Source organism: Pungitius pungitius, chromosome 18 (assembly GCF_949316345.1).
Source record: "Pungitius pungitius chromosome 18, fPunPun2.1, whole genome shotgun sequence".
NCBI lineage: Eukaryota > Metazoa > Chordata > Actinopteri > Perciformes > Gasterosteidae > Pungitius > Pungitius pungitius.
The window spans coordinates 539170-566595 of NC_084917.1; the positions used below are offsets into that span (position 1 = coordinate 539170).

The window sequence follows — 27426 nt, forward strand, 5'->3', positions numbered from 1 at the left end:
TTACGTCTTTTTGCAGTATTTGTACACACACTGAATAGATTCTTGTGTTTTTGTATGACAGAACGTCTCTGTCCCCGGCTGTGACATCACAAACAGTCCCTCGCTTTGTCCTCAGTACACAGACACGATGCCAAAGAGACACAATGGGGTGTGTGTGTGTGTGTGTGTGTGTGATTTTTGTGTAGGTGTTTGTGTGCGTTTGCGTGTGTGTAACCAGGCTCAGTGTAAACAGCTGATCAGAATCAGACGAATGTCCTCCTGAACATTCTCAGCTTCCTGCTTCTCGGCTGTAGTTTTAATATCAGCGATCAATACGTCATTTATTGTTATCAATAAGTCCAAAGTTGTTTTATTGAGTGCAAACTACTAACACAATTCAGTGCCTTTTTCCTGTATGTTGGTATTTATTGATGTATAGTAGTAGTATTTAAATAGTAGTAGTAGACTAGATTTAAATACCTTGTCTCTGTATTAAAGTGTTATATCTCAGATGAAGTAACCATACTTTTATTCTGCTTATATACAAATAACACTCATCAACAGAGTACCTCTACTCAGTGGTATTAGTACTTGTACCGTAACAGAGTACTTTACTCAGTGGTAGTAGTACTTGTACCGTAACAGAGTACCTCTACACAGTGGTATTAGTACTTGTACCGTAACAGAGTACTTTACTCAGTGGTAGTAGTACTTGTACCGTAACAGAGTACCTCTACACAGTGGTATTAGTACTTGTACCGTAACAGAGTACTTCTACTCAGTGGTAGTAGTACTTGTACCATAACAGAGTACCTCTACACAGTGGTATTAGTACTTGTACTGTAACAGAGTACGTCTACTCAGTAGTAGTAGTACTTGTACCGTAACAGAGTACCTCTACACAGTGGTATTAGTACTTGTACTGTAACAGAGTACGTCTACTCAGTAGTAGTAGTACTTGTACCGTAACAGAGTGCCTCTACACAGTGGTATTAGTACTTGTACTGTAACAGAGTACGTCTACTCAGTAGTAGTAGTAGTACTTGTACCGTAACAGAGTACCTCTACACAGTGGTATAAGTAGGCCTACTTTTACTGTAACAGAGTATGTCTACTCAGTAGTAGTAGTAGTACTTGTACTGCAACAGAGTACGTCTACTCAGTAGTAGTAGTAGTACTTGTACCGTAACAGAGTACCCCTACACAGTGGTATTAATACTTGTACTGTAACAGAGTACCTCTACACAGTGGTATTAGTACCTTTAAGGGGGTGTGAACATTTCTTCTCTCAGTAAATTGTGCACAACAGGAATGTAAAGAGAGGAAATGATTCTTGCTCCTAAAGGGAGGGGGGGGGGGGGTGAAGGCTCCTAAGGGAGAGAAGGAGGAGGTGGAGGGAGGAGGAGGAGGGCAATGCATGAGGCTGTGTTGCGCCACTCTGAAGGGTAGTAAATGAATAGTTGTACGGGGGGGGGGCATTAATGCAGCGGGGGGGGGGGGGGGGTAAGTAGCGCAAGGAAACTCCCTCTGGAGGGTTTGCTGCGTCTGAGGACTCAGTGAGGAGAAAACAGGGAGCATCGAGCACCGTCGCTCACCATCAAACTGAGATCTTTCTGCTCCTGTTGATCCGACTCTGAACATCGAGCCTCGGACCCACAGAGGTAACAAAACAAAAACTTTACTACTATACTCTACTGCTGTACTTTACTACTAAACTCTACTGCTGTACCTTACTACTAAATTCTACTACTATACTGTACTGCTGGACTTTACTACCAAACTCTACCGCTGTACAATACTACTATATTCTACTACTATACTATACTGCTGTTCTCTACTACTATCTCTACTGCTGTACTTTACCACTATACACTACTGCCGCAATCTACTACCATACTCTAGTGCTGTACTTTACTACTATACTCTACTGCTGCACTCTTCTATCATACTCTACTGTTGTACTTTATTACTATACTGCTGCACTCCACTACCATACTCTACTGCTGTACTTTACTTCCATACTCTACTGCTGTACTCTACTACTATACTCTACTGCTCTACTTTACTACTAAACTCTACTGCTGTACCTTACTACTATATTCTACTACTATACTGTACTGCTGGACTTTACTAACATACTCTACTGCTGCACTCTACTACCATACTCTACTGCTGTACTTTACTACCATACTCTACTGCTGTACTTTACAAATACACTCTACTGCTGGACTTTACTACTATACTCTACTGTTCTACTTTACTACTTAAATCTACTGCTGTACTTTACTAAATGATGCCTTTGAGGACAGTCGGGTGGTTCGCTGTATTCCTCTCTTGGTGAGTCAGCCAGCAGCTGTTTGTTTTAGTCCGTCAGTGTGAGTTTGAAATTCCACAGTTATTCAGTGGCAATGGGAGGGGGGGGGGTCTGTTCAGGTGAGAGCAGCTGCAGAGAGAATCTGTCAATGCTGATTGAGTGAAGTTAGCATGGAAGCTAATTTAAAAGGTTTTTTTTGTTAATTAGTTGTTGTTTATTCATTACACACACTAAACACATCTTTACAATATTTACTGGGGGCATAAATCAAGAGAGAAGTAGAGTCATTTCCTCATAGACGTCTATGGGAGCAGAGGAGTCGCCCCCTGCTGGTCACTACACAGAAGTAGAGTCATTTCCTCATAGACGTCTATGGGAGCAGAGGAGTCGCCCCCTGCTGGTCACTACACAGAAGTAGAGTCATTTCCTCATAGACGTCTATGGGAGCAGAGGAGTCGCCCCCTGCTGGTCACTACACAGAAGTAGAGTCATTTCCTCATAGACGTCTATGGGAGCAGAGGAGTCGCCCCCTGCTGGTCACTACACAGAAGTAGAGTCATTTCCTCATAGACGTCTATGGGAGCAGAGGAGTCGCCCCCTGCTGGTCACTACACAGAAGTAGAGTCATTTCCTCATAGACGTCTATGGGAGCAGAGGAGTTGCCCCCTGCTGGTCACTACACAGAATGCAGCTTTTAGGAGTTGGAGGTTGTCTCCTAGCTGCTTCATGTTCTTTTGCTGGTTCTTCCCGATGTCTTCTTGCTTCTTCACAGAACATTGTATTTGTTTTTCCTGAGATAATGCAACAAACTAACAAAACTGCTTTCCAGAGCAACTACATCTGACCTTCAACAAAAATTATATTTCTTGGTTCCTTTCTTTCCATATGAACTGAACCTGACCATGAACTGAACGAGACGTTTATAGACGTCACCATGGAAACTAAGAAACTGAATTCTATTGAAGTGAAAACCTAAATAATGAATCCTTCTCGTCCGCAGACAGGAAGCACAAGGGCGACATGCCGACCCCCCGCTACCTCCAGCTGCTGCTCTCCTGCATCCTGCTGGTTCTGCTGGTCCAGTTTCCTCACACCCGGTCCACACCGGCCACAGAGGACACGGATACAGGTGAGACCGAAGCAATTACCCAATTGAAACGCGTGCAGAAAATGAATGTGCAGAAGAAACATGAAAAAGGGGAAAAACAGTTTCTGAAATCCCATGTTTTCTCCGAGCTGGGGGAGCTTCAGAGCGTTTCCTTCTTCGGCTGCATTTGGTTGCTATGATACCACTTCTGATCACGAGGACACCGAACAGACGGCAGCGCACTAAAGCTTTACTTCGTGGCAGGATCTTTGTCCTGCCCGCCTACCCCGCTGTGATTAGACGGTTGGGTAAAAGGTATTCACTCCGTTTTACAGATTACACCTGAACTCATCACAGGTTTGTTATAATGTTCTCACGTTTACTGAGCAGAGCCTGAATACATCATAATGTAACAGTAGTTAACCTTCTTTGGTTAGCCGTTAGCCGTTACTAGCTCTGACTAGGTATTTAACAATGGGCGATGGTGGCGCATGGAGTAGTGTGATCTGCTGGGAGCCGCAAGGTTGGCGGTTTGAATCCCGGCTGCCCCATGTCGAAATGTCCCTCAGCAAGACACCTGACCCCTAACTGCTCCCCAGGCAAAATATAACGCATGGGTTATGATGCAATGCAAGTCTCTTTGGATAAAAGCGTCTGCTAAATGACATGTAATGTAACAATGTGATGATGCCGTCATCAAAGATCCTACTGAATATTGGAGAGTTTTTTTATACTTTACAATTTGTCAACCATCAGCTTAGCTAAGGTTCATAAAACCACTGCTGGTAGTCTTTGCCATTGTTTTCTGTCCCTGTTTGTTGCCATGGTACCTACATGTTACCTATGTTAACCTCTATTACATCTGTTAGCTCTGTTACCTCTGTTAGCAATGTTAGCTCTGTTAGCTCTGTTAGCCCTGCAGTACATCAAGAGATGCAAAAAATATGAGAAGTGAAAAATACTCTTTTCATATGAGTACTTTTAAAAAAGTCCGGCTATGGGTGTCCTGTTTGTTGTGTGAGGCTATTTTATGTGTTTCTAAACTCTCTGTCGTACAAAAGCTTTTCAAAGTTTCCAGTGAGAGAATGTCTTTCAGTGACTAAGAAGAAGGTTTTGCGCTTTAAGACATCTGAAACTGGTTAGAGAGATTTATTTTTGATGTCCATGGCTCTGGGTTCTGGTCTTTGTATCCTGTGTGCACACACACACGCCCACACACACACACACACACACACACACACACACAAACATCAGAATAAGGTTTCTGTGCATATGAATGTATATACCTTCTGTTTGTTTAGCTTCAAACATCTGGAATACAGTCAACGTGATTGTGTTGTTTTCCAGGCCGTAAACTCTTGTTTTTCTCAGCTTTAGCCTCTTTTTGATAAACAAAGTCTGTTTTTAATTTCCCACCTCGCTGGCTTGGATCCCCTCCGACATTGAAAACCTCCTCCCTCCTTGCGGAGAGGACCAACCCAGTTAAATGTTCCTGTAACTGCAGTGAACTCCGTCCGTAGAACCGACCGGCCGGCGCTGCTCTTTTTATAAACCGTTTGATGTGGTTCACTCAAGTTGCACATTTGTCATAATCTGTATTTCCAGTTTGCTCACTGGCTTACTCTTGTGTCCAGTGTCTGCGGTTCTAAGAAGGGGTTCCAAAGGCTTCTTCCTACCCAAAAGCCTTTGATTCTGAGCCACCCTTTCTTAGACGAAGGCGATATTGTTGTGAGATTAATAGTTGCAGTGAGAGGTGTTTTTTTGAACAGAGGGTTCTTCAGGGTTCTAGATTATAACCCTTTAATTAAACAAGTCCTTTTAGGTTCTCGATGAAACCATTGCCGTATAAAAGGGATCTTCTGTGGAAAGTTTGTGGACTAAACTCTTTAAGTGTTTTTTTTTACAACATAGGCGGGTTCATAGACCCTCTCAGGAGTGGTTCTGTGTTGAACCTGTCACATTTCTGGTCTGAAAGGTTTCACAAATGCCTCGCCAGAACACCCAGAAAGGTTCTCCTACTGGGACTTCAATGCCAACATAGAGGTCCAGGACTCACCGCACATGTGTCGTATTTTATTGTATAATATGTGGGGGAGGGTCCACTTCCAGTGGCCGGTGCAGTGGAGGAGGTCTCTGAAGCTCAGTATGCACTCAGTCGTGAAAGTCTGTGTCTTGTCTGCTTGGCTAGAGGTCAGAGGTCATAGGTCATTGGATTGTTTGAAGAACATCTGGCGACCTAGAAAGAGAAGTTCTGAAATCTTACCACACACCCTCAGAGTTTATGAAACATTGCAACTTCTTTTTTTTAGCCAACGCGGGGAAATCTTCTGAAGACGAAGAGGAAGACGAGTCGTCTTCGGAAGAGAACAAACTGTCCGACGAGCTGTCGACAAGTAACGAGAAGCTCCAAGGTGAGCCCTCCCACCCTCGATTCTTCATCTCTCTCCTCACGTTGTGGTCTTTCGGTCGATAACGTGGTGATGCTTTGCCCCGCCAGCTTCAGCGCCGCAGTGGGTGACCCCGGAGAAAATGGAGAAGAAGCTGCACGCCGTCCCTGCCAGCCAGACGGTGAGGTTCCGTTGCCAGGCGACGGGGAACCCGGTTCCCTTGCTGCGCTGGTACAAGAACGGGAAGGTCTTCAGGAAGGACCAAAGGATCGGAGGCTTCAAGGTGAGCTTTCAAAAACCTGCAGAAGTCCAACCGCTTGTATTTGTGAATGTTTTTTAAAATTATCTCCTTGATCTTTCAGTTCAGAGACCACATGTGGACTCTGATAATGGAGTCCGTGGTCCCTTCGGATAAAGGGAACTACACCTGCTTGGTGGAGAATGAATACGGGAGCCTCAACCACACCTACCTGCTGGACGTAGTTGGTAAGAAGATCATAGAAGATCTAAATGTAGATAAAACCGAAACACCTGGAAAACACAGAGGGCATCTCCAGTTTTAATGCAAACCACCTAAAGTAAGGACGAGTCAAGACTGGCACCAGAGACAAAGACTTTGAAGGGTTGAGACCAGAGTGTCTCTAGACCGGGTCCACAACACGTCTTTGAAGGTTAGATTCTGTTTGTGATGTCTGAACTGATACTCGGGGACGCGGTCCGGCCCTTTAACTTTGTGATCATTAAGACTTAAAATGAGGGAGGGATGTGTTAGCAAAAAGAATAGGAACCCTGATGGTGCCGAATGAGCGTCGCTGGTTTACCTCTAACTCGTTTTGTTCATTCTAACACGCCGCTGCTCCGGCAGAGCGCTCCCCCCACAGGCCGATCCTGCAGGCCGGTCTGCCGGCCAACCAGACGGCGGAGGTCGGCCGTAACGTGGAGTTTGTGTGCCGCGTCTTCAGCGACCCGCAGCCTCACATCCGGTGGTTCAAACACATCACCGTCAATGGCAGCCGAGAGGCCCCGGATGGAAACCCGTACGTCCTCGTCCTCAAGGTGAGTCCCTCCAGACGTCCACATTCCACAGTCCAGAGGCTACAGCTTCATAGTCCAGAGGTTTATAGTCCAGAGGTTCATAATCTACGCTGTAATTAACATTGTGGCGAACATTGTCGGCTGGAGGTGAGTTGTTTCTTTTGTTGACTGTTTTTTACTTCCTGTCACATTATGGCGCCTCTCTTCCCAGACGGCGGGCTTGAACACAACGGACAAAGAGATGGAGGTTCTGACCCTGAAGAATGTGACCCCGGGCGACTCGGGCGAGTACACCTGTATGGCGGAAAACTCCATCGGCGTCTCTCACCACTCCGCATGGCTCTCCGTGGTTGACGGTACGTTGTGGCACGGCAGGGGTCCTCTTCCTGGAGTTCCTCCTTCTCCTTTAGCTCCTTCTCCTGTAGCTCCTCCTCCTGGAGCTCTGCACACGGCACCTTTTACCTTTCTCTCTCTCTCTGGCCACAGAGGTGTCTCCCACCCCGCTGTCCTCGCAGACCTACCTGGAGATCTTCATCTACTGCCTGGGCTTCTTCATCATCGTCACCCTGGCGACTACGGCGGTGGTCTGCCGGCTCTGCTGCGTCCCGAAGAAGAGCGACTTCAGCGCCCAGCTGGCGGTCCAGAAGTTGGCCAAGAGCATCCCACTGAGGAGACAGGTAGGGTTCCAGTTCCTGCTAAAGATCACCACAGAGATGAAGCCAAAAGGCTCTTTGTCTGATTCCCGCCATCTCATTTCAAACCAAACCAAACAAACACTGCTCCATGTTATGTGCATGTGAACTTCCTGAGATCTTCTCTGAGACACCGGATTTTCAGTGTTTACCATAATGTAAGCAATCACAATCTCAAGCAATCGCTCCTCGCTCTGCAGGTGTCGGTGGATTCCTCGTCCTCCCTCCAGTCCAGGATGTGTTTGATGCGTCGTCTCTCCAGCAGCGCCACTACGGTCCTGATGGGGATGTCGGAGTACGAACTCCCCTATGACTCCGTCTGGGAGCTTCCTCGTGACAGGTACGACATTGCAGGGTCACGTCTACCGCCGAGCTTAGAGCAGCGTTCTGTGTAGTGACCAGCAGGGGGCGACTCCTCTGCTCCCATAGACGTCTATGAGGAAATTACTCTACTTCTGTGTAGTGACCAGCAGGGGGCGACTCCTCTGCTCCCATAGACGTCTATGAGGAAATTACTCTACTTCTGTGTAGTGACCAGCAGGGGGCGACTCCTCGGCTCCCATAGACGTCTATGAGGAAATGACTCTACTTCTCTCTTGATTTATTACCTCAGTAAACATTGTAAACATGAGTTTATGGTCTCAGTCTCTAGTTTCAAGTCTTCTTCAATGCAGCATGATGTTCATTTAGTGAATGATGGTCCATGTGGAGTCAAACAGACCATAAAGAGGGGGTTGCTTTAGGGCGGGACCTAACGCTGATTGACAGGTCTCTATGTTGAGGATGAATAAGTTGTTATTTACAGTCTTTGGTTTCACCTCAGTTTCCTGCCCCACTGACTGAGTGCAGTCTCTCAGAGCTTCACCCTTCAGTTCTCTTCCTGCCGCTGTCTTCATGACGAGTTACATCTGTCCACCAACGGGCTATAAAAGTGTCGCCAGTAAATCCTCAGGAACCCACAGAGCTTCTCATGTGGCTTTGACCTCGTTCCTTCAGGCAGACTGGTTGAGATTCTGCTCAGGCCTTGTTGACACGTCATTGACATGTCCTCTGTCTTGTTGACATGTCCTCTGTCTTGTGTCTCATGGACACGCCGTCCCCAGGCTGACCCTTGGGAAGCCTCTGGGTGAAGGCTGTTTCGGTCAGGTGGTTCTGGCCGAGGCCGTCGGACTCGACAGGAATAAACCGACGCGTCTCTCGAAGGTGGCCGTTAAGATGCTGAAAGGTGATCCACACGATTCAATTGATCATGAATGAGAGTCACAATGATTTGACCTTGACCCGAGGCTGTCTTGTTGTCGCATTCAGCGGACGCGACGGAGAAGGACCTGTCCGACCTGATCTCCGAGATGGAGATGATGAAGATGATCGGCAAGCACAAGAACATCATCAACCTGCTGGGCGCGTGCACTCAGCGTGGTGAGCGTGTCCTCTGTGAGCGGCGGCCTGTGGGTGCTGATGTGTCCAGATTTTAACGTGCACCCCCCCCCCCCCCCCACCACCCGTTAGGCCCCCTGTACGTGGTGGTGGAGTACGCCTCGCAGGGGAACCTCAGGGAGTTCCTCCGGGCTCGCCGACCGGTCGGGTTGGAGTACTGGAGCGGGCCGAGGCAGGCGACCTTGGGAAGGCTAGAGGTCAGGGAGCTGGTGTCGGCTGCGTACCAGGTGGCCCGAGGGATGGCTTACCTGGCCTCCAAGAAGGTCAGTGAGATCCTGAAAGATCAGAGCCTGCTGTCTTTAAACAGTCACCAAAACGTTTATCACAGACACAGGCTGGAAAAACCTCGAACGCATCATCCGTGACAAACCACATTTTGCTTTTTAATTGTGATATTTCAGCAAAAACATGTTATTTATTCAAAATGTCTCATTCTCTCCACAAATAAAATTGAAGAGATCACACTAACCCTTTTGACCCCCCCAGTGTATCCACAGAGACCTGGCAGCCAGGAACGTGTTGGTCACAGTCGACGACGTCATGAAGATCGCTGACTTTGGTCTCGCTCGAGACGTCCAGCACATCGACTACTACAAGAAGACCACCAATGTAAGGGTGGATGTCCTCGTGTCTCCATGTCCTCTTCTCCTCTTCCCCTCACCTGCTCATGTCCTCGTGTCCAGGGTCGTCTCCCGGTGAAGTGGATGGCACCTGAAGCTTTATTTGACCGTGTCTACACGCATCAAAGTGACGTGTAAGTTATAAAACCTTTACATAAATAAATGAGTCTGAATATTAATCCAGCCACAACTCAACAGAGACATGATGCTGGTTCTTTTTGTTTTGTCTGTATGAAAATGAAATAAATGCTCATGAAGACTCTAAATATCAAAAAGATTTTCAGTTATAAACAAGAGAAAAGTGGCTCATTTCTACCAGACTCGACCAGCATCTTGTTCAGCTCCGTCTAAAGCTACCTCCATGCTGCTGCAGGTGGTCCTTCGGAGTCCTCCTGTGGGAGATCTTCACGCTGGGTGGGTCCCCGTACCCTGGGGTCCCCGTGGAGGAGCTCTTCAAGCTCCTGAAGGAGGGCCACCGCATGGAGAAACCCTGGGCCTGCACGGAGGAGCTGTGAGTTCACACTCCGGAGAAGGAGCAGAACGTAGAAAAATGCTCTCCGGTTCCTCTGAGATATTTCTTCTGTGCTAAATCCAATTCATCAATTCAGAATCCAGAGGAGACTGAACACCTAAGTGCCAAAAACAATAACACTAATAAAAACATGATGTAAGATGATGTAAGAGGACTGAGAGTAAAAGCTTGTCTTGTTATTGTCATCATGGATGTTGTCTTGTTAAAATACTTCAATGTTGTGAAGTGGTGATATCACACAGGTGGAGTGATATGTGGTATCTAGAACATTCCCTTCTGTTCCATCAGGTACATGATGATGAGGGACTGCTGGGCCACCGTCTCGTCTCGCAGACCCACGTTCCTCCAGCTGGTCGAAGACCTGGACCGCACGCTGTCTCTCATGGCAAACCAGGTAACGGGTTCTTCACGGAGATACCTGCATGGAGCTCATTAGGTCATAAAGCTGCATTCCCTGTAGTGACCAGCAGGGGTTATTTCTCAGTGATGGTCTGTGAGTTTGCTCCCAGCACTACAGGTCTCTTTAATCCGGTGGTTCCGTCTCTGCAGGAGTACCTGGAGCTCGATGTTCCTCTGGTCGAGTATTCTACGGTCACCTCCAGATAGGAGGACCTAGGACCTTTTTTCCCTTCTCTTTTCCATCTTGGATCACCTTCATCTCGTGTCCTCGTGGTATTTCCGGGACGAGGCCGATGGCTGGAGGAGACTCAGACGGAGTTTCGCTGTCGATTGTCCTGATGTGAGGAACAGCTGGACGGAGCTGGACTCCCCAGTTGGGCCTCGGGAAGCATCTGATGAACCCTGACCCACACAGACTGACAGGACGTGAGAGCTGCTGCCGGGCTGCTCATGGCATCTGTGCTTTGGTTATGTTAATACAAATAACAGTAATAACAGAAATGTGCCATCAGTGGGAATACTGTAAATACTATTCTTTTATGTGGAAGACCAAACTGGATTTAAATGAGAAACGTTATAGTATGACGTTTATATAGAAAGTAATAAAGGGAGAAACAGATCAGTGAATGAAATGCACAACAGTTAAATCTAAAAACATATCCATCATTCATAAACAACCTATTACTCATCTATAGATGTATTTCTTTGGGCTTTTGTAGTCATTCATTTATTTTGCACCAACATTTCATGTATTTCTCTGCAGTAAAGTGCCTTTGCCAAAGATGATGTACACTTCAACATTGCACTTGTCGTCCCGCTGGTTAACTAGTTAACAACTGTATTAAAAATATTTTTTACATTTTGTTCTATTTTTTTGATATGCTATTGACAAAACATATTTACTCTCCTTCTCAGTCAAAAACAAAGCTTTTCTAAATAGTCTTTGTGTTTTCAATCAAAGTCCTCACTTGTAGTTAAAATGTGTCAGTCCCCTCTACGTAGCGAGTATAAGATGCCAAATACACACACCTTTGGGAAGGTTTTTCTCTGCCGATCCAGAATCAGCGTTTTCACAGAGCGTGTGTGGACACGAGTCCCCGTGAACGTCCACCACGCTTCCTGGAGGCAGATTTAGAGTCTCTAAAAGCTGTTAAAGCTTCCGCCTGAGGATGGGGGGGTGGGGGGGGAGGTCACCTGATAGGAGTTAATGGGCCATAAAGAGCAGCTGAGGCTGTTAGTGACAGACGACCGAGTGAGAGACGTCAGCACCTCCGGCATCGAGAGGTCCCAACAGGTATGCAGTATTTATACTTGGAAAGAAATACTATTTTAAACACCTTTGAGCAAAAATACTTGTTAATGTGTGTAAATGATTAATTTAGGTCTTAATCTCCACTTGTTGAAACACAGGTTTGTCAGTCTTCAGTTTAAAGGAAGGTATTTTATATTGATGCCACCTCGTGGTTCTTACTGTGGAAGACAGTTCAAAGTTATTCTTGATCTTTCAAATAAAGGGTCTTTAAATCTTTAAATAAAGAAGAAGAAAAGAAATATGTTAAAGTTACCACATTTCTTTTGGAAAATTACAATTTGATTTAAATAAAGAATATATATATATCCCCTTGTATGTATGCATATATACAAATAAATACATAAATACATAAATATTTAAATATCTTTATATTTTTTAGAAGAAAAAATCACACAAACCAAAATCACATAACATCATTTATTTCTAACACCAGTCAAGTCGTCTTATATGTTAAAGCATCTTTTCATTCAAACCTCACATACAACCTTTAAACTAATGAAGTGATGTCAGACCAGCAGTTTGTCCTCTAACAGGAGACCTGAAGACGCTCCACGGCCAGCGTGTGTCTTCAGGACGTCCCGGGCCTCCACGCTCAAATATAACGGCCTCATAAATTTACTGGTTTAGGAAAATAAATATCAGTGTAAATCAAATCAAACCCTAAATATGAATAACAAAGATTAGTCATCACAAGGCGATCCCCATCTAAATCTGCAGCTGACCTGCTCGAGTCTACTGCTCGCCCTGGCCCCCCCCCTCCACCTGGTCCACGGACCTCTTCCTGGCGAACAGGTGGGTGGGGTCCCGGCCCCTGAAGCCCGGCTGCACGTTGAAGACGGGCATGTTCCTCCAGCTGGACGGGTTGCTGTAGGCGGCGGCGTCGGAGCCGGCGGCGCAGGGCTTGCTCTGCACCAGCTGGAGGAAGGTCTCCATGTCGGGGCCCAGCCGGGCCACCAGGCCGGTCCGCACCGCCGCCACCGTCTCCTCGTCGCAGGCCTGCAGCGCCTGCAGCAGCGTGCTGTAGTACCTGCAGCAGGGGAGGTCAAGGGTCAAGGGGGCAACGAGTACATCTCAAGGTTCTTACTCTCAAATCAAGATTAGTATCCTCGTATTTCTTCAGAAGGTTTTTTGTGTTTCAACCAGGAAACAAACTCTGTTTCTTTGAGTTGAGCTGCATTCTCTGTAGTGACCACCAGGGGACTTAGAACAGGGAACGCTTTAGGGCGGGGCTACACACTGATTGACAGGTCTCTGCCAGAGGCCATATATGGTCACATGTCCACTTCCTGTTCACTGGCTGCAAATAAGCAAAATTGCGATGGCCAAAATATTTCCTTTGGTCTGAATTACAGACTCTTGAAGGTGTAGGTCAGAGGTCACTAAGGAGCGGATCCGGACCCAGAAGCTAAAAAAAAGACAGTTGTGATTTAAACGTGACAGATTTACTGGTCTTAAACTAGAGCTTAATGCTCTAGAGTGGATTTCTATATTTATATATTCTAATAAACTACTTTATAATTTGAGAGTCCAAATGTGAAGCAGAAATTCAAGCTTTTCTTCCTGTTATTAAAGCGCTTTATTTGACATGCAGTCACACACATGTTCATATGTAAAAAATGTCAAAAGAGTTTTAGGATCATACTGAATTCATTTGATCTGTTAGTCGAGTGTTGAACGCGTACTCGTCACATGACGATCCTACGGACCTTTGCTTCTAGAAACGTTCTCTCACTGGACCTCTTTACATTTTAGTTGGAGACCCCTGATCGAGGAATTTACAAATATACAACGTTACTTGCTACGATGTTAGCGTAGCTTAGCATTACGCAATCCAACTACTATAAGTAGCTTTATGTCTTATGGTCAAATCTATTTAGACTTTTTTGAAATCTGTATCATAATGTTGGTATATTTAAGCATTTACCTGTGTACCGAGGAGAGATAGGCGTGTGTGTGCTCACCTGTTGGGGAAATGTGTTGGAACCTGCACCACCTCCCCGATGGCCTCAGGGTTGGTTCGAGCCACAGTGCAAATGTCCAAACTGCTGTAACACTCTTCCTGCACCTTTACATTCATAAATGAAAGGAAGAAAAGAGTCAGGAACTCAGCGACCAATCAGAAGGGAGGAGTTCAGCGACCAATCAGAAGGCTCGTCTGCGTAGAGCTCACAAACCTCAGCGATCATCCTCTGGAAGATGTTACAGCGGCGGATGGTTTGGAAAACCTTGGAGGAGATTCCCTGAGAGATGCAGTGAAGACTCTTCTTCACGAAGGTTTTACCCTGAGGGGGGGACAGGCAGGTTAGACGGACGGGTGGGACGGACGGGCGGGACGGACGGGTGGGACGGACTGACTGACCTCCGTGTTGAAGGTGGCAGCTGATTGGAGGAAGAGCTCACAGATCTCGTGCATCCCGTCGGTGTCACAGGTTGAGTTCTCCAGACACGAGAAGAACCCACAACCCACAGCGACGGCTCCGTTCAAACATCTGGCCACATCAGCTGCACACACACACACACACACACACGTGACTAGTTATTCAATATGTCATTATATTATCATCATTGATGCATTAATCTGTACACAACATTTTTTTTATATTTATAGTTAATGCAGAAAGTGTGGAGCTAATTTCTCCATAAATAAGTTTACATACATGCATTTAGGTGCATGTTAGTTTACTACATTGTACGCCACAACATTTAGGACACCGGGAGACACCGGGAGAGACAGCGAGACAGACAGCGAGACAGACAGGGGGAGACAGATCGGGGGAGACAGGGAGACAGACAGGGAGAGAGACAGGGAGACAGACAGGGACTTACTGGCGCTGTTGGCGGAGAAGCGGGCCCGGCGGGGCGACGCCTCGTCGGCCAGCAGCTGGAATCCGGCGGCGGAGGAGATCAGCAGCAGGAGGAGCAGCGAGGAGCCGGACATCATGCTGTCTCTGTGGGGGAGGAGCTGGTCCTGGTTCAGGTCTCCTGGTCCTCCTGCAGGTTTATATCAGGGGCCGCGTGGGACGGACCAATCCCAGTGCAGCGTGTGTGTGTGTGTGTTAATGGTTTATTCAGGCGATAATTGGAAGTTTCCACGCATTCCACGAGAGGAACGGAATTTCCGAGCCATGACGTCACTTGATGACTTTAAAGTTTATAAAGTCGACAGAAAAAATAGAAACGAGCTTGTGATGAAATAAAAAGCTGCTAAAATGAGTTTGTTTGGGAATAATATATATAAATACGTTACACCGTCAGAATGACAATAATACGTTTTATTATTCTAGAGCTCAGAAAGCAAATACTGACTTTACTCCAGTAAACCTTGCTGTGGTTACTTTTAGGGGGGGGGGGGTGGAATCTTGCTGTGAGACTCTTATCAGCGAGACATGAGTTTCCATCACGAACAGGAAGCAGTGAACCGGCCCAGAGGTCAAGAGGTCAGCGGGCTGATAAACATCTCACCCCCCCACTTCGCTCACTCACCTCCTAGAGCAAAGCATTGTGGGAAAACAAGCATCTCTGAGGCTCCTTAAACACACACACAGACACACGCACACACACACACACACACACACACACAGACACACACGACACAGAAAGATGCTGCTGTATATTTTCTTTATTCTTCTTAATCTGACAGAATAGAAATCATTCAGAATCCTGAGCTCGATTTACAAAATGTATTCTGACAGTTTATTTTGTAATATTTATATTCTATAATCTAAATTCAAAAGATTGGAGATTTTATTCATTCATTTTCAACACGTTGAGACTGTCATAATAAAAATGTATTTTAATTAGGGCCGGGACTCGATTAAAAATATTAATCTAATTAATTAGAGGCTTTGTAATTAATTAATCGAAATTAATCGCATATATTATGCATACAAATATATGTCCTGAGAACAGTGAGAAGTCATTTTTTTCACATGGATTATTATTTTTATTCAACCAATTCCAGTGTAGCAATAGCAAATTTAGAAAAATAGTACTTTCAGAAATTCAGGTAGCCTATAGGTAAGTAGACCTTCTGTAAACTATGTTTTTTTAAGCAGACCAATACTTTCAAGGACATTCAGAACATTGGTTATTTTGTCAGACGTGGACTTAGTTACCCTGGTCCTTAAACCAGTCATCTGGTGCAGTGTGGGTTGGGTGTGGGTCCTTGTACGTCCACGCTAGCTGCTAATTGTGTTGCGTTGAGGTGATACTTGAGGCTCGATGTGAATTCCTTGTTGCACAGCTTGCACACAACCACGCTCTTATCGACGCTTCCATCCGTGTGTTTATTATAAGAAGATTTCCCATTCACGGGGCCACCCGACACGGTCTCGTCAGCTTCTTCGTTTATGTTCACTGTGGTTTGTTGTTGTCTGAAGTCATGGACGCTAGTTGGTGCTCCAGTATAATCGGTCCCCCCAAAACTCATCCAGTGAGAAACGTTCCACGGGGCAAAAAAAGTGTAAAAATGCGTAAAAAATGTGTAATGCGTTATTTGTATGTGTAATTAATTAATCTTAATTCATATTGTAATGAATTAATCGCAATTAACGCGCTAAAGTCCCGGCCCTAATACTTAATTCCATAATTGTAGGACTGTATGTTGTGAATGTATTCCTGTAATATTACAATGACGTATATTATTAGTTTTTTCCCCTGAAACCGTCCAGCTCCTCAATTCATGACTAATCACTTGTTATAATATTTCTCACCAAATATGTCTCTCATCAAAATGATCATTTTTTAACTCTTAACTTTCTTTTCAACCTGAAGCCTGTAGATTTTATTCTGGATTTCTCCTCCTCTGAACCTGATGGAGATGAAGAGGTTCTTTGGTCTCCTGTTAGAACTCCTCGTCCCAGCCGGACTCCTCGTCGGGGGGGGGCTCCTCGCCATCCTCAGGGAAGAAGTCGAAGTTGCTGTTGTCCAGCGGTCCGTCCACCTGTGAGAGAGGCGGAGGTCACGGCTCTGATCGGAGACCTGCTACCTGACGGAGGCGCTGAAGGTTCTCACCGTGGGGGTGAAGGGCGAGGCCACGGTTCCCTTGCGGAGGCCGTCCCAGTTGAAGCCCTCGAACCACCTGAGGGGCAGAAGAAAGACGCGTCGCCGTGACGACGGCGAGAGAAGCACCCAGAGCCGCGAGGAGGACAGACACGTGTCTTACTTGTGCTTCTGGATGTCCTTTGCGCCGTTCTTCTGGTTCCCCAGCCTCTCCGAGGGGTTGTCCCTGAGACAGACACACACTCAGGCCCCGCCCACATCAGCACATCCTAAAATGATTGATCTCCGGGATCAGATGGGATTGAGTTGAAGACAAAGCTCCCTGGTGCTCAGTGGACTGCGCGTCGTTATCTGGGTTTACATTTAACTTCAACCTTTGCAGGGTTATCTGTCTCTCCTCAGCTGTGTTTACTGCTCTCAAAGGAGACCACAGTCTTCTTCTCTGGTATCTGACCTACTGACCTGGTTTCACCACGTTTTAAACCCAGATTGAAGTACAACATCTGTTTGAAGTAAACATCTGTCCACCGGTCTTTAACCTGCAGAGGCGCTTGACGAGGTTGGCGGCGCTCTTAGTGATCTTCTTGGGGAACTCGACCATGTCGATGCCCCTCAGGATGATGTTGTAGGTCTGCATCGGGTCGGAGCCGGTGAACGGGGGGCTGCAGGCAGAGGGAACCCGGGGGAAATAGTATTTACAGGTGTAGAATCAGTGGTTTCCTGGTTTCTCGGGACCTGTGAAGCTGATCCAATGAGTCTACCCTGTGGTTTCTGCACCTGATCCAGATGTCCTCGTACTATTTAGTGAGGAGGTGCAATGGTCTGGTGTACCTGCCGCTGAGCAGCTCAAAGACCAGGATCCCCAGAGACCAGCAGTCGGCGGAGCTGTCGTGGCCTTTGTTCAGGATGATCTCAGGGGCCACGTACTCCGGGGTCCCGCAGAACGTCCACGTCTTCTTACCCAGACCCACCTTCTTGGCGAAACCAAAGTCCACCTGAAGAAGAAGAAGAAGGTGAAGAAGAAAAGGTAACCCAGTAAGCACTTCCAACCCGGGTCGAGCCTCACCAGCTTGGCGTATCCCCGGTGGTCCAGGATGATGTTCTCGGGTTTCAGGTCTCGGTAGATGATCCCTCTGGAGTGCAGGAAGGCCAGCGCCTCCACCACGCAGCCCGCGTAGAAGCGGGTGACGCCGTCGTCGAAGGACCCCCTGAAACGGAGGAGGAGCCAATTGGCTGAGGGAAGGTGGCGGATCTCTGAGATGATAAACAACAGACCTGTCTCTGAGCCGCGTCCACAGCTCCCCCCCGAGACACGCCTCCAGCAGCATGTACAGGTACTTGGAGTCTCTGAAGGTCCGGTATAACCTGCAGGAAGACAGAGCGGCTTCAGAAGGTACATCCGAAAGATTGAAGGTGATTTGGAGTGAGTGAAATATGTGAACAACGACCACGCAGACAGAACGCTTTGTCATAACGTCACTCGTTGGGATGTAGGCCTGCTTGCCTGCTGGTGGCGGTGTCTTCCATGGAGGGCGTGGGAGATCGCACACCCCTGCTCCCATATTACCTTTTGATTGTGGAGGGGATAAAACTCTGGTTTCCCCTCTCAACAGCCCGCCTCTTCCTCCAGGGGAGCGACTGCCTCTGGAGACGTCACTTTGGCCTACCTTTGTTGTCTTATCCAATGCATGCCAACCTTTTCTCTCCCCATTTGGACTATGATTTTCCCTTTTGTTTGAACCTAGACTTTGTTTGTTTAGTTACCGTTATTGTAAAGGATTGAATAAACTCTTGCAGTTAATTTCAGTGGGCTTGTTTTCTTTATGTTGCGGTCAAAACGAGCTGGCCGTAACAATGGACCATCATTCACTAAATGAACATCATGCAGCATTGAAGAAGACTTGAAACTAGAGACTGAGACCATGAACTCATGTTTACAATGTTTATTGAGGGAATAAATCAAGAGAGAAGTAGAGTAATTTCCTCATAGACGTCTATGGGAGCAGAGGAGTCGCCCCCTGCTGGTCACTACACAGAAGTAGAGTAATTTCCTCATAGACGTCTATGGGAGCAGAGGAGTCGCCCCCTGCTGGTCACTACACAGAAGTAGAGTCATTTCCTCATAGACGTCTATGGGAGCAGAGGAGTCGCCCCCTGCTGGTCAGGAGAGAGAACGCAGCTTTAACTCATGACGCTTTGACGTGACTCTATAAATCAAAACACTCAGTGGTAGAACAAACAGAGCTTGAAGCAGAAGAGGAGACCTGATGATGAACGGGTTGTGAGCCTCCATCATGATGCGGCGCTCTGACAGGATGTGGCCCTGCTGGCTGGTGTCCATGACGTGGCGTTTCTTGAGAACCTTCAGGGCGAAGGATCTGTTTGGATTCGGATCGTTCTTCAGCTGTACCTGAACCCAAAAAACCCAATCTGCATGAAGCTATCTGGACAGGCCGAAGGGGAGCGTGGTGTCAGAGCTTCTTCTTCTCTCACCAGCTCCACTCGGCTGAAGCCTCCCATCCCCAGAGTGCAGATGATGTTGAAATCACTCATGGAAACTTTGGAGAAGAAATCTGCTTCTGCCTGAATGCTGGAAATATGAAGCTTTTAAGATACGAAAATCAATAGAAACGTTCATCCAACCCCCTCAGAGCAGGAGATGTTTACTTGATCCAAATCATCACCACATCTTTATTTATATTACCACCCCGTCAGCTCAGAGGGGGGGGCATGACTTGGTTAAGTCCTTCTCACCGGTCCTCCTCCTCAACTGGCCTCCACCTCACCTGTCCTCCTCCCCACCTGGCCTAAACCTCACCTGTCCTCCTCCTCACCTGTCCTCCTCCCCACCTGGCCTAAACCTCACCTGTCCTCCTCCTCACCTGTCCTCCTCCTCAACTGGCCTCCACCTCACCTGTCCTCCTCCCCACCTGGCCTAAACCTCACCTGTCCTCCTCCTCACCTGTCCTCCTCCCCACCTGTCCTCCTCCTCACCTGTCCTCCTCCTCACCTGTCCTCCTCCTCACCTGGCCTCCTCCTCACCTGGCCTCCACCTCGGCCCCGTCGCTCTGCTTGCTGTTGACGTCGTCAAGATCCCCGATCAGCTGCTTGAAGGACCTGCGGCACATAGAATGTCTGAGTGTGGACGTGGAGGACAGTGTGGACGGGGTAGAGGACGGTAGAGGAGATGTTCACCCACTCTCTGTCGATGACCAGACATGTGACGTCTCCCACAGCGGTGAGGCTGGCTGTACGCACGTCTTCACTGAGGACAGGAGACAGGAGACAGGAAGTGATCTGATTATTTACTACAGTGAGAGTACTAAATACTTGTTGATCAGTTAAAGGTCGTCACTGACACGTTAAATTCATACAGGTCAATGATGACGTGTGTGTGTGTGTGTGTGTCTCACCCTTTCAGAGCCTGCTCTCCAAACCAGTCTCCTTTAGAGAGCGTATTCACCACCAGATGCTCGTCCCCAGGTGAGTTCTGCTGGGAGACCTTCACCTGGACCCCGTCACAGATCAGAACACCTTTGTCACTGCACAACTAGTACTGAGGTTCAAAAACTACTTCCCTCCACCGCCAAAATAAATGTAAAAAAGTGTGGATGGTGTCGACCTGTCCATCAGCGTTAGGCCCCGCCCTGAAGCATCCCCTGCTTTATGGTCTGTTTGACTCTGAATGGACCTTCATTCACTAAATGAACATCATGCTGCATTGAAGAAGACTTGAAACTAGACATGAAGCTTTGGCTTCCCGACTGTCCCTCAGTCACCTGAGCTCCACCTTTAACTCCCCTCAGTCACCTGAGCTCCACCTTTAACTCCCCTCAGTCACCTGAGCTCCACCTTTAACTCCCCTCAGCCACCTTGAGTTTGCAGTGGACCAATCAATTATTTCCCTTTTTTAGAAATGAATTTGGGAGGCAGGGTTGGCGCATAAAGCCCTGACCTTCTTCTTCCTCTTCTGATGGCCTTCTGTTCCCCGTCCTTCCTTCCTCCTCACCTGTCCTTCACTGACGATGAAGAATGTGTCTCCGGTGGCTCCCTGGCGGATGATGTAATCCGAGTCGCTGTAGTGAGTCTGAGAGGACGGAGACGGGGTCACGTGGACACCTCGGTGTGGATTATTACAGAAAAGTACCGTTTTTTTACAATCGCTTTGATGCTATTTTCTGAACCTTGATGTCATTTTTCAAAACTCTAGATACAAAACACACAACAGTCTTCACCTGTAACACAACTCTCCAATGGTCAAAACTTCGCACAATCTGATCTTTGAAGAGACCTTTCACTTGGAGGTTCATTGGTTCAAACAACGGATTCCTCATGAAACACCACAGGAACATTCATTAAGATCATCTACACACAAGATGGTGTCACATGTAAATACATCCTGTAAAAGTACTACTGTAGTACAATAGTACACACAGCGGAAACATTTAACACAATGTGACTCAAATACAAAAAAATCACAATATACGTTTATTTGAATCAAAGTAATTAGCTGCAAAACATGAAAACTCTTCTGTTCCTCAGCTGGAGGGAAACAGTTGGATCACCTACATGAACATGTTCATCCAGCCGGGCTGGTGGATCTGCCACAGGTTCTCATCCACATCACAATGCTTTGTTCGAGGATTTCCAGTCAGGATTTCGAGTGCATCACAGCACAGAAACGGCACTGGTGAAAATTACAAATGATCTTCTACTTGCATCGGACCAAGGACTTGTATCTTTTCTTGTATTGCTGGACCTCAGTGCTGCATTTGACACCATCGATCACCGTATCCTGCTGCAGAGACTGGAACACTCGATTGGCATCAAAGGAACTGCACTCAGCTGGTTTAAATCTTATTTATCGGATCGATCCCAGTTTGTGTTTGTGAACGGTGAATCATCGAGGACCACGAATGTTGGTCACGGAGTCCCACAAGGTTCTGTGCTTGGACCGATTCTATTTACCCTGTACATGCTTCCTTTGGGCGACGTTATCAGAAAACACCGCATAAACTTCCATTGTTATGCAGACGATACTCAACTGTATCTATCGATCAAGCCAGAAGACACCAACCAACTTGTTAGACTTCAGGACTGTCTTGGAGACATCAAAACTTGGATGACCTGCAACTTCCTGATGTTAAACTCGGAAAAAACGGAAGTTATCATGATAGGCCCAGAGCGCCTTCGAAGTCAGCTGTCACGTGATACAGTCTCTATGGATGGAATTGCTCTGGTATCCAACAGCACCGTCAGAAATCTTGGAGTTCTCTTCGACCAGGATATGTCCTTCAACTCTCATATAAAGAAGACTTCAAGGACTGCCTTTTTTCATCTAAGGAATATATCGAAAATCAGGAACTTCCTGTCTCAAAGTGATGCAGAAAAACTAGTTCATGCATTTGTTACTTCTAGACTGGATTACTGTAATTCTTTGTTATCAGGCTGCTCTTGTAAATCGCTTAAACCTCTCCAACTGATTCAGAATGCTGCAGCACATGTACTAACAAGAACTAAGAAATGGGATCATATAACTCCTGTATTAACTTCTCTGCACTGGCTTCCTGTTAAATCGAGAATAGAATTTAAGGTACTTCTCCTCACCTACAAGGCACTTGCTGGTGAGGCACCGTCTTATCTTAAAGAGCTTGTTACACCGTATTGCCCTACAAGGCATCTACGCTCCGTAGATGCTGGGCTACTTGTGGTTCCTAGAGTTTTAAAAAGTAGGATGGGGGCCAGAGCCTTCAGTTATCAAGCTCCTCTTTTGTGGAACCAGCTTCCACTTTCAGTCCGGGGGGCAGACTCGGTCAGTTCATTTAAGATAAAGCTTAAAACGTTCCTCTTTGATATTGCTTATAGTTAGGGCTGGCTCAGGTTAGCCTGGACCAGCCCTTAGTTAAGCTGCTCTAGGCTTAGACTGCCGGCGGACTTCTTAGGACACACCGAGCCCCTCTTTCACTCTCACACTCTCACTCTCTCCTCCCACAATCATCCATGTTTTAATAATGTACATCACTAATTAAGCTTCTTTACGGAGTTTTTTGTGCTTTCTCGCCTAGCAGGTCTCCGTGGATCATAGTTTCGTGCGGACCCCGGTTCTGACTCCTGACTCATGGCTCTGCTGACACCTGCTGCTGCCATCACCATTACTTTAAATATGATTCATATTACTGTCATCAAAAACCAACATCTTTCTGCTCTCCCTCCCCACAGAAGCCTCTGTGGATGGTGGTTCTATCTGATGGTGGTTCTATCTGATGGAGGTTGTCCCTGCAGTGGTCCTGCCGTACACCTGTTCTGCTACTTGCAATTACTTGTATCATTTCAGTTAGAGAAGTTGAATGTATTGTACATCTTTTACATTGTTGATTCTGTACACATGACATCCATTGCAGTCTGTCCATCCCGGGAGAGGGATCCCTCCTCTGACGTTCTCACTAAGGTTTCTTCCCTTTTTTCCCATTGAAGGGTTTTTTCATATTTTGGGGAGTTTTTCCTGTGCCGATGTGAGGGTTTGGGGACAGAGGATGTTGCATGTGTACAGACTGTAAAGAACTCTGAGGTAAATTTGTAATTTGCGATTTTGGGCTATACAAAATAAAATGAATTGAATTGAATTGAATCACAAAGGATGCTTTCATCAGCCAAACACCATGGTGAATCCATGCTGGGATGTCATCGCGTGCTTCATCCATGGCCTGGAGGAGGGTTACTGGTTGGTGAGGGCACCTATCGTCCACCTTCCACCTCCATCAGGAGAAGAACTATGATCCACGCTGATCTCATCATTATGAAACCTCACGATCTGAACAATAATGTTTGTCAGTATCCATAAAACTATGAACTAAAGGTAAGTACTTCTGAGATGTTGTATTGATAGTTAGATCAACGGAGGAACAGCATGTTTAAATAGTACTAAATAATACAATAAAAACAGGTGATTTTACCTCAATGAACAAATGATCTTTAGTTTTTGTGTTTGCAAGCAATTGAAAGAAAGTGCAATGTGATCATTGGTTGTGATTTGTGTATCAAGAGTTTTGAAAAATGGCATCAAGGTTCTGAAGTCATTCTAAAAAACTTAATTCCATGAAACCGTCACCTCCTCCAGAACATCAGCCAGTTTGCTGAGGACGTCCTCCGCAAGAGACTGAAAGGACGGAACCCTGGAGAGTCCAGAGAGAGAGAGTGAGTGTGTGTGTGTGTGTGTGTGTGTGTGTGTGTGTGTGTGTGTGTGTGTGTATGTGTGTGTGTGTGTGTGTGTGTGTGTGTGTGTGTTACCTGCGGAGGAAGTCGGTGTACTGGGAGTGTTTGATGAGACCAGTCCTCATCATGATGGTCTGGAAGCCCTGGCGGTCGATGGCCCACAGCTTGATGTCAGTCAGAGCTTCAGGCCGACAGAGAAGAAGATGAATGTTCAGTCTCATTAAACTGATGCATTTGGTCTTTGTTAGGATGTAACACACAGAGAGAAAGGTGCAACAAGACGACGTCACCGGCCACAGATGAAAAAACACTCTTTTTCTTTTGTACTTCAAACGGACTCGAAATAAAACAAGGTCACTTCAGAGAATGCACACACACACACACACACACACACATACACACACACACTCGATGGATTCACTCAGCTTTGTGCGGCGCAGACGAGGCTGAAGATGATTGTGTGTTTGTTGGGAGCCCTTGTGTGCAGGTGTGTAGTGACCTGTGTACCTGTGACTGTTGCAGTGCGAGTGCAGTTGTAGAGGATGGCGAGCTCTCCGAAGACCTTCCCCTCTCCAATGCAGCACAGCTTCTTTCCTTGTTTGGTCACCTCCACCATTCCCTCTGTGACACCAGCACGGCGAGAGGAACACAGGTGTTTCAACTAGATGACCAAGAACAGGTGGAGACCTGTCAATCAGCGTTAGGCCCCGCCCTAAACCGTCCCTGCTCCATGGTCTGTTTGACTCTAAATGGACCATCATTCACTGGCTCGTCAGGATCCATCATCTGGGAAACGTGGATGAACTTCACAAAGAAACGTGGTATTATGATGAAGAGTTGTAAATCACACCAATCAGCCTCTTGCTGTTAAAAGAACATTTCTAAGAATCTTCTGGTGAACTGTCCTAACAAAAAACAACATGGGAATCCGTCCAGCACTTGATGATGAGAAGAGATATAAATAAAACCACATGAGGAGGCTGAGAGCAGAGAGCAAACCCATCCGGACCGAACCACTGGTCTGAAGCACCAAGCATCAGTGAAGAGATGGAAGAGTCCAAACTGAACAGCCCACATAGAATTCTCTGAGTGTGAAGACACTCTACTAGACCATAACCTCATGTCCACAATGTTTACTGAGGGAATAAGTCCAGAGAGAAGTGGAGTCATTTCCTCATAGACGTCTATGGGAGCAGAGGAGTCGCCCCCTGCTGGTCACTACACTGAAGTAGAGTCATTTCCTCATAGACGTCTATGGGAGCAGAGGAGTCGCCCTCTGCTGGTCACTACACAGAAGTAGAGTCATTTCCTCATAGACGTCTATGGGAGCAGAGGAGTCGCCCCCTGCTGGTCACTACACAGAAGTAGAGTCATTTCCTCATAGACGTCTATGGGAGCAGAGGAGTCGCCCCCTGCTGGTCACTACACAGAAGTAGAGTCATTTCCTCATAGACGTCTATGGGAGCAGAGGAGTCTCCCCCTGCTGGTCACTACACAGAAGTAGAGTCATTTCCTCATAGACGTCTATGGGAGCAGAGGAGTCGCCCCCTGCTGGTCACTACACAGAAGTAGAGTCATTTCCTCATAGACGTCTATGGGAGCAGAGGAGTCGCCCCCTGCTGGTCACTACACAGAATGACGCTTTAAAACAAGAAGCTGGTTTTCAGACTCTTAGGTTGTTTACATTCATGGTTTGAGAGATGAATGGCGAGGACATGTGTTAAGACACGGGGGGGACATGGGGGGGACATGCAGGGGACATGGAGGTGGGGAGGAGCCTCACCCTCCAGGACGTAGACGGTGGAGCCGTCGCCTCCCTCCTGGATGACGCAGCAGCCCCTGGTGAGGCTGGTGGGCTGCATGCAGTCCATGATGGTGAGGATCTGAGCCCAGGAGCACACAGGTGACATCAAACACTGAGGGGGGGGTCCGTTAAGAAGCAGCTCTTACCTGCCCGTGTTCCAGGTGTTTCATGAACTCGTTGTCCATTAGAGCCCTCTGGATCCGATCACTTGACCTGCGACACACACACGGAGGTCAGCCCGGCTGTGTGTGTGTGTGTGTGTGTGTGTGTGTGTGTGTGTGTGTGTGTGGACTCACTCCTTGGTCTTGCAGTAGCTCTTCAGCGTGACTCCAGTGAGCTGTGAGGGGTCCAGCGCTGTGGGCTCAGCGGAGATCGCCTGTCTTTTGATGCGTTGCGGTTCATCGGGGGCCGCCGGGGCTCCTTAGAGGACAAAACAAAAGAGACCAGGGTCAAAGGGCACCAACAGGTGGTCACATCCCTGTCAATCAGCGTGTAGCCCCGCCCCAAAGCATCCCCTGCTTTATGGTCCGTGTCCTCCGTGGCTCCCGTCCAAACGCCTCCAGGTGGACTCACCTGTGCCGGCCGCCTGCTCGGCGATGGCCGCCTGCTGCGCGGCGCTGCGGTGCCGGTCCAGCTCCACCTGAAGCCGGCGGATGAGGTCGTCCTTGGTGTCCAGCTCCAGCTCCAGCTCGTCGATCAGAGAGTCTCTCTGCCGGAGCTCCTCCACCTTCAGCTGCAGAGCCAGCTGGAGGTCCCGCAGGGTGCCGGCACTCCTCGGCACCGCCATGTACAAGTACATGTACGGGAGTACAAGTACACGTGCAGGTGGTGTACTGAGCAGAGGAGGGAATAAAGGACTGGAGTACTTTTTAGTCCTAGAGACTCGTCCACAATGAGAGAGAGAGAGTATCTCACATAACTGTATATAATAATAAGGTGAGAATGAATTCATCACATTTGGAAAAAATTGGGAACCATGTTTGTATAACAGGTGTTAATTAATACTGTGTTTTGGGATATTATTCTAATGTCAATGTTAAATTGTTCACGTACCAACTTGTTGACGGGTCCTTAAAACGCGGCGGGAGTCCGGAGGTCCGGTTCGGTTCGGATCTGAGATATTGATTTAAAAATAAAAGACTATGTTCAGTACACGACAATTTGGTAATGCCCGCGCGTGACGTCACGGGATGGTTCTGCTCGTCAGCAGCGCGGATCCGATCGGACGGACTGAGATCCAGAAGACCGACAGACACGCGCAGCTGAGTTTGACAGCACACCTACAAAATAAAAGTCTCACCGTGGAGTTATGTTGAAAATCTGGATTAAAAATAAAAGTCTGAGCTTAATTTTTTTACTTTTGTTTTAGGTTATAGATTGAGAAGTATAGAGGTTTTCATGTAATGATTGAAGTATTTATTTTATTTTGAATGTGTAAGTAAAATGTAGAATATTTCCTTTCACTTCTTATAGTATAAATACATAAATAATCTTCCCCCAAATAATCATATCGAGTGCTTGTATGAGTTATTCAATCATCGTATTGTCACGTGCTGGCACGTATCGGGCGGAAAGGATCCACACGCAGAGGGAAGTCACAGAAATGAGGGTTTTA

General features: G+C 47.0%; 3 protein-coding genes across 4 annotated transcripts; 1 reads left to right on the plus strand and 2 right to left on the minus strand.

The window, feature by feature from the left end:
- The first annotated feature begins 1495 nt into the window (after positions 1-1495).
- Positions 1496-11341, plus strand: fgfr1b (fibroblast growth factor receptor 1b). The gene is made up of 17 exons (XM_037485361.2): positions 1496-1640; positions 3294-3422; positions 5690-5791; positions 5878-6050; positions 6130-6253; positions 6633-6823; positions 7014-7158; positions 7289-7479; positions 7695-7834; positions 8598-8719; positions 8803-8913; positions 9004-9194; positions 9418-9540; positions 9615-9685; positions 9925-10062; positions 10372-10477; positions 10633-11341. The coding sequence occupies exons 2-17, from the start codon at positions 3314-3316 to the stop codon at positions 10687-10689; spliced, it is 2094 nt and encodes a 697-aa protein (XP_037341258.2). The 5' UTR covers positions 1496-1640; positions 3294-3313; the 3' UTR covers positions 10690-11341.
- Positions 11342-12197: 856 nt separating this feature from the next.
- On the minus strand, positions 12198-14735 carry stc1l (stanniocalcin 1, like). Its single transcript, XM_037485157.2, has 5 exons — positions 14621-14735; positions 14154-14296; positions 13969-14076; positions 13756-13859; positions 12198-12821 (listed from the first exon to the last, which is right to left on the minus strand). Exons 1-5 carry the CDS (start codon positions 14733-14735, stop codon positions 12527-12529), a joined length of 765 nt encoding a protein of 254 aa, XP_037341054.1. The 3' UTR covers positions 12198-12526.
- Positions 14736-16181: 1446 nt separating this feature from the next.
- On the minus strand, positions 16182-27079 carry LOC119227118 (cGMP-dependent protein kinase 1-like). Of its 2 annotated transcripts, XM_062558971.1 has the most exons (21): positions 26865-27079; positions 26385-26644; positions 26108-26231; positions 25958-26024; positions 25791-25890; positions 24515-24628; positions 24083-24188; positions 23904-23967; positions 20805-20882; positions 20209-20303; positions 19995-20060; positions 19838-19912; positions 19289-19385; positions 19060-19205; positions 18071-18160; positions 17862-18003; positions 17627-17790; positions 17335-17457; positions 16959-17021; positions 16808-16874; positions 16182-16736 (listed from the first exon to the last, which is right to left on the minus strand). In XM_062558971.1, exons 2-21 carry the CDS (start codon positions 26608-26610, stop codon positions 16638-16640), a joined length of 2106 nt encoding a protein of 701 aa, XP_062414955.1. In that variant the 5' UTR covers positions 26611-26644; positions 26865-27079; the 3' UTR covers positions 16182-16637. The 2 variants fall into 2 exon arrangements, with proteins under 2 accessions (XP_062414955.1, XP_037341507.2); XM_037485610.2 differs by having other exon boundaries at positions 26385-27079.
- Between the last annotated feature and the right edge of the window lie 347 nt (positions 27080-27426).

Excerpts from the sequence above, each read along its gene's own strand:
- fgfr1b (XM_037485361.2), top strand. The coding sequence starts at position 3,314 with ATGCCGACCCCCCGCTACCTCCAGCTGCTGCTCTCCTGCATCCTGCTG. Across the intron at positions 8,914-9,003 it reads GGGCGCGTGCACTCAGCGTG|GCCCCCTGTACGTGGTGGTG; the intron begins GTGAGCGTGTCC and ends ACCACCCGTTAG. Across the intron at positions 9,541-9,614 it reads ACTACAAGAAGACCACCAAT|GGTCGTCTCCCGGTGAAGTG; the intron begins GTAAGGGTGGAT and ends CCTCGTGTCCAG.
- stc1l (XM_037485157.2), bottom strand. The coding sequence starts at position 14,735 with ATGATGTCCGGCTCCTCGCTGCTCCTCCTGCTGCTGATCTCCTCCGCC. Across the intron at positions 14,297-14,620 it reads CTTCTCCGCCAACAGCGCCA|CTGATGTGGCCAGATGTTTG; the intron begins GTAAGTCCCTGT and ends GTGTGTGTGCAG. Across the intron at positions 13,860-13,968 it reads TCCAGAGGATGATCGCTGAG|GTGCAGGAAGAGTGTTACAG; the intron begins GTTTGTGAGCTC and ends ATGAATGTAAAG.
- LOC119227118 (XM_037485610.2), bottom strand. The coding sequence starts at position 26,763 with ATGAATTCATTCTCACCTTATTATTATATACAGTTATGTGAGATACTC. Across the intron at positions 23,968-24,082 it reads TACACCGACTTCCTCCGCAG|GGTTCCGTCCTTTCAGTCTC; the intron begins GTAACACACACA and ends TGGACTCTCCAG. Across the intron at positions 16,875-16,958 it reads AAGGACATCCAGAAGCACAA|GTGGTTCGAGGGCTTCAACT; the intron begins GTAAGACACGTG and ends TCTGCCCCTCAG.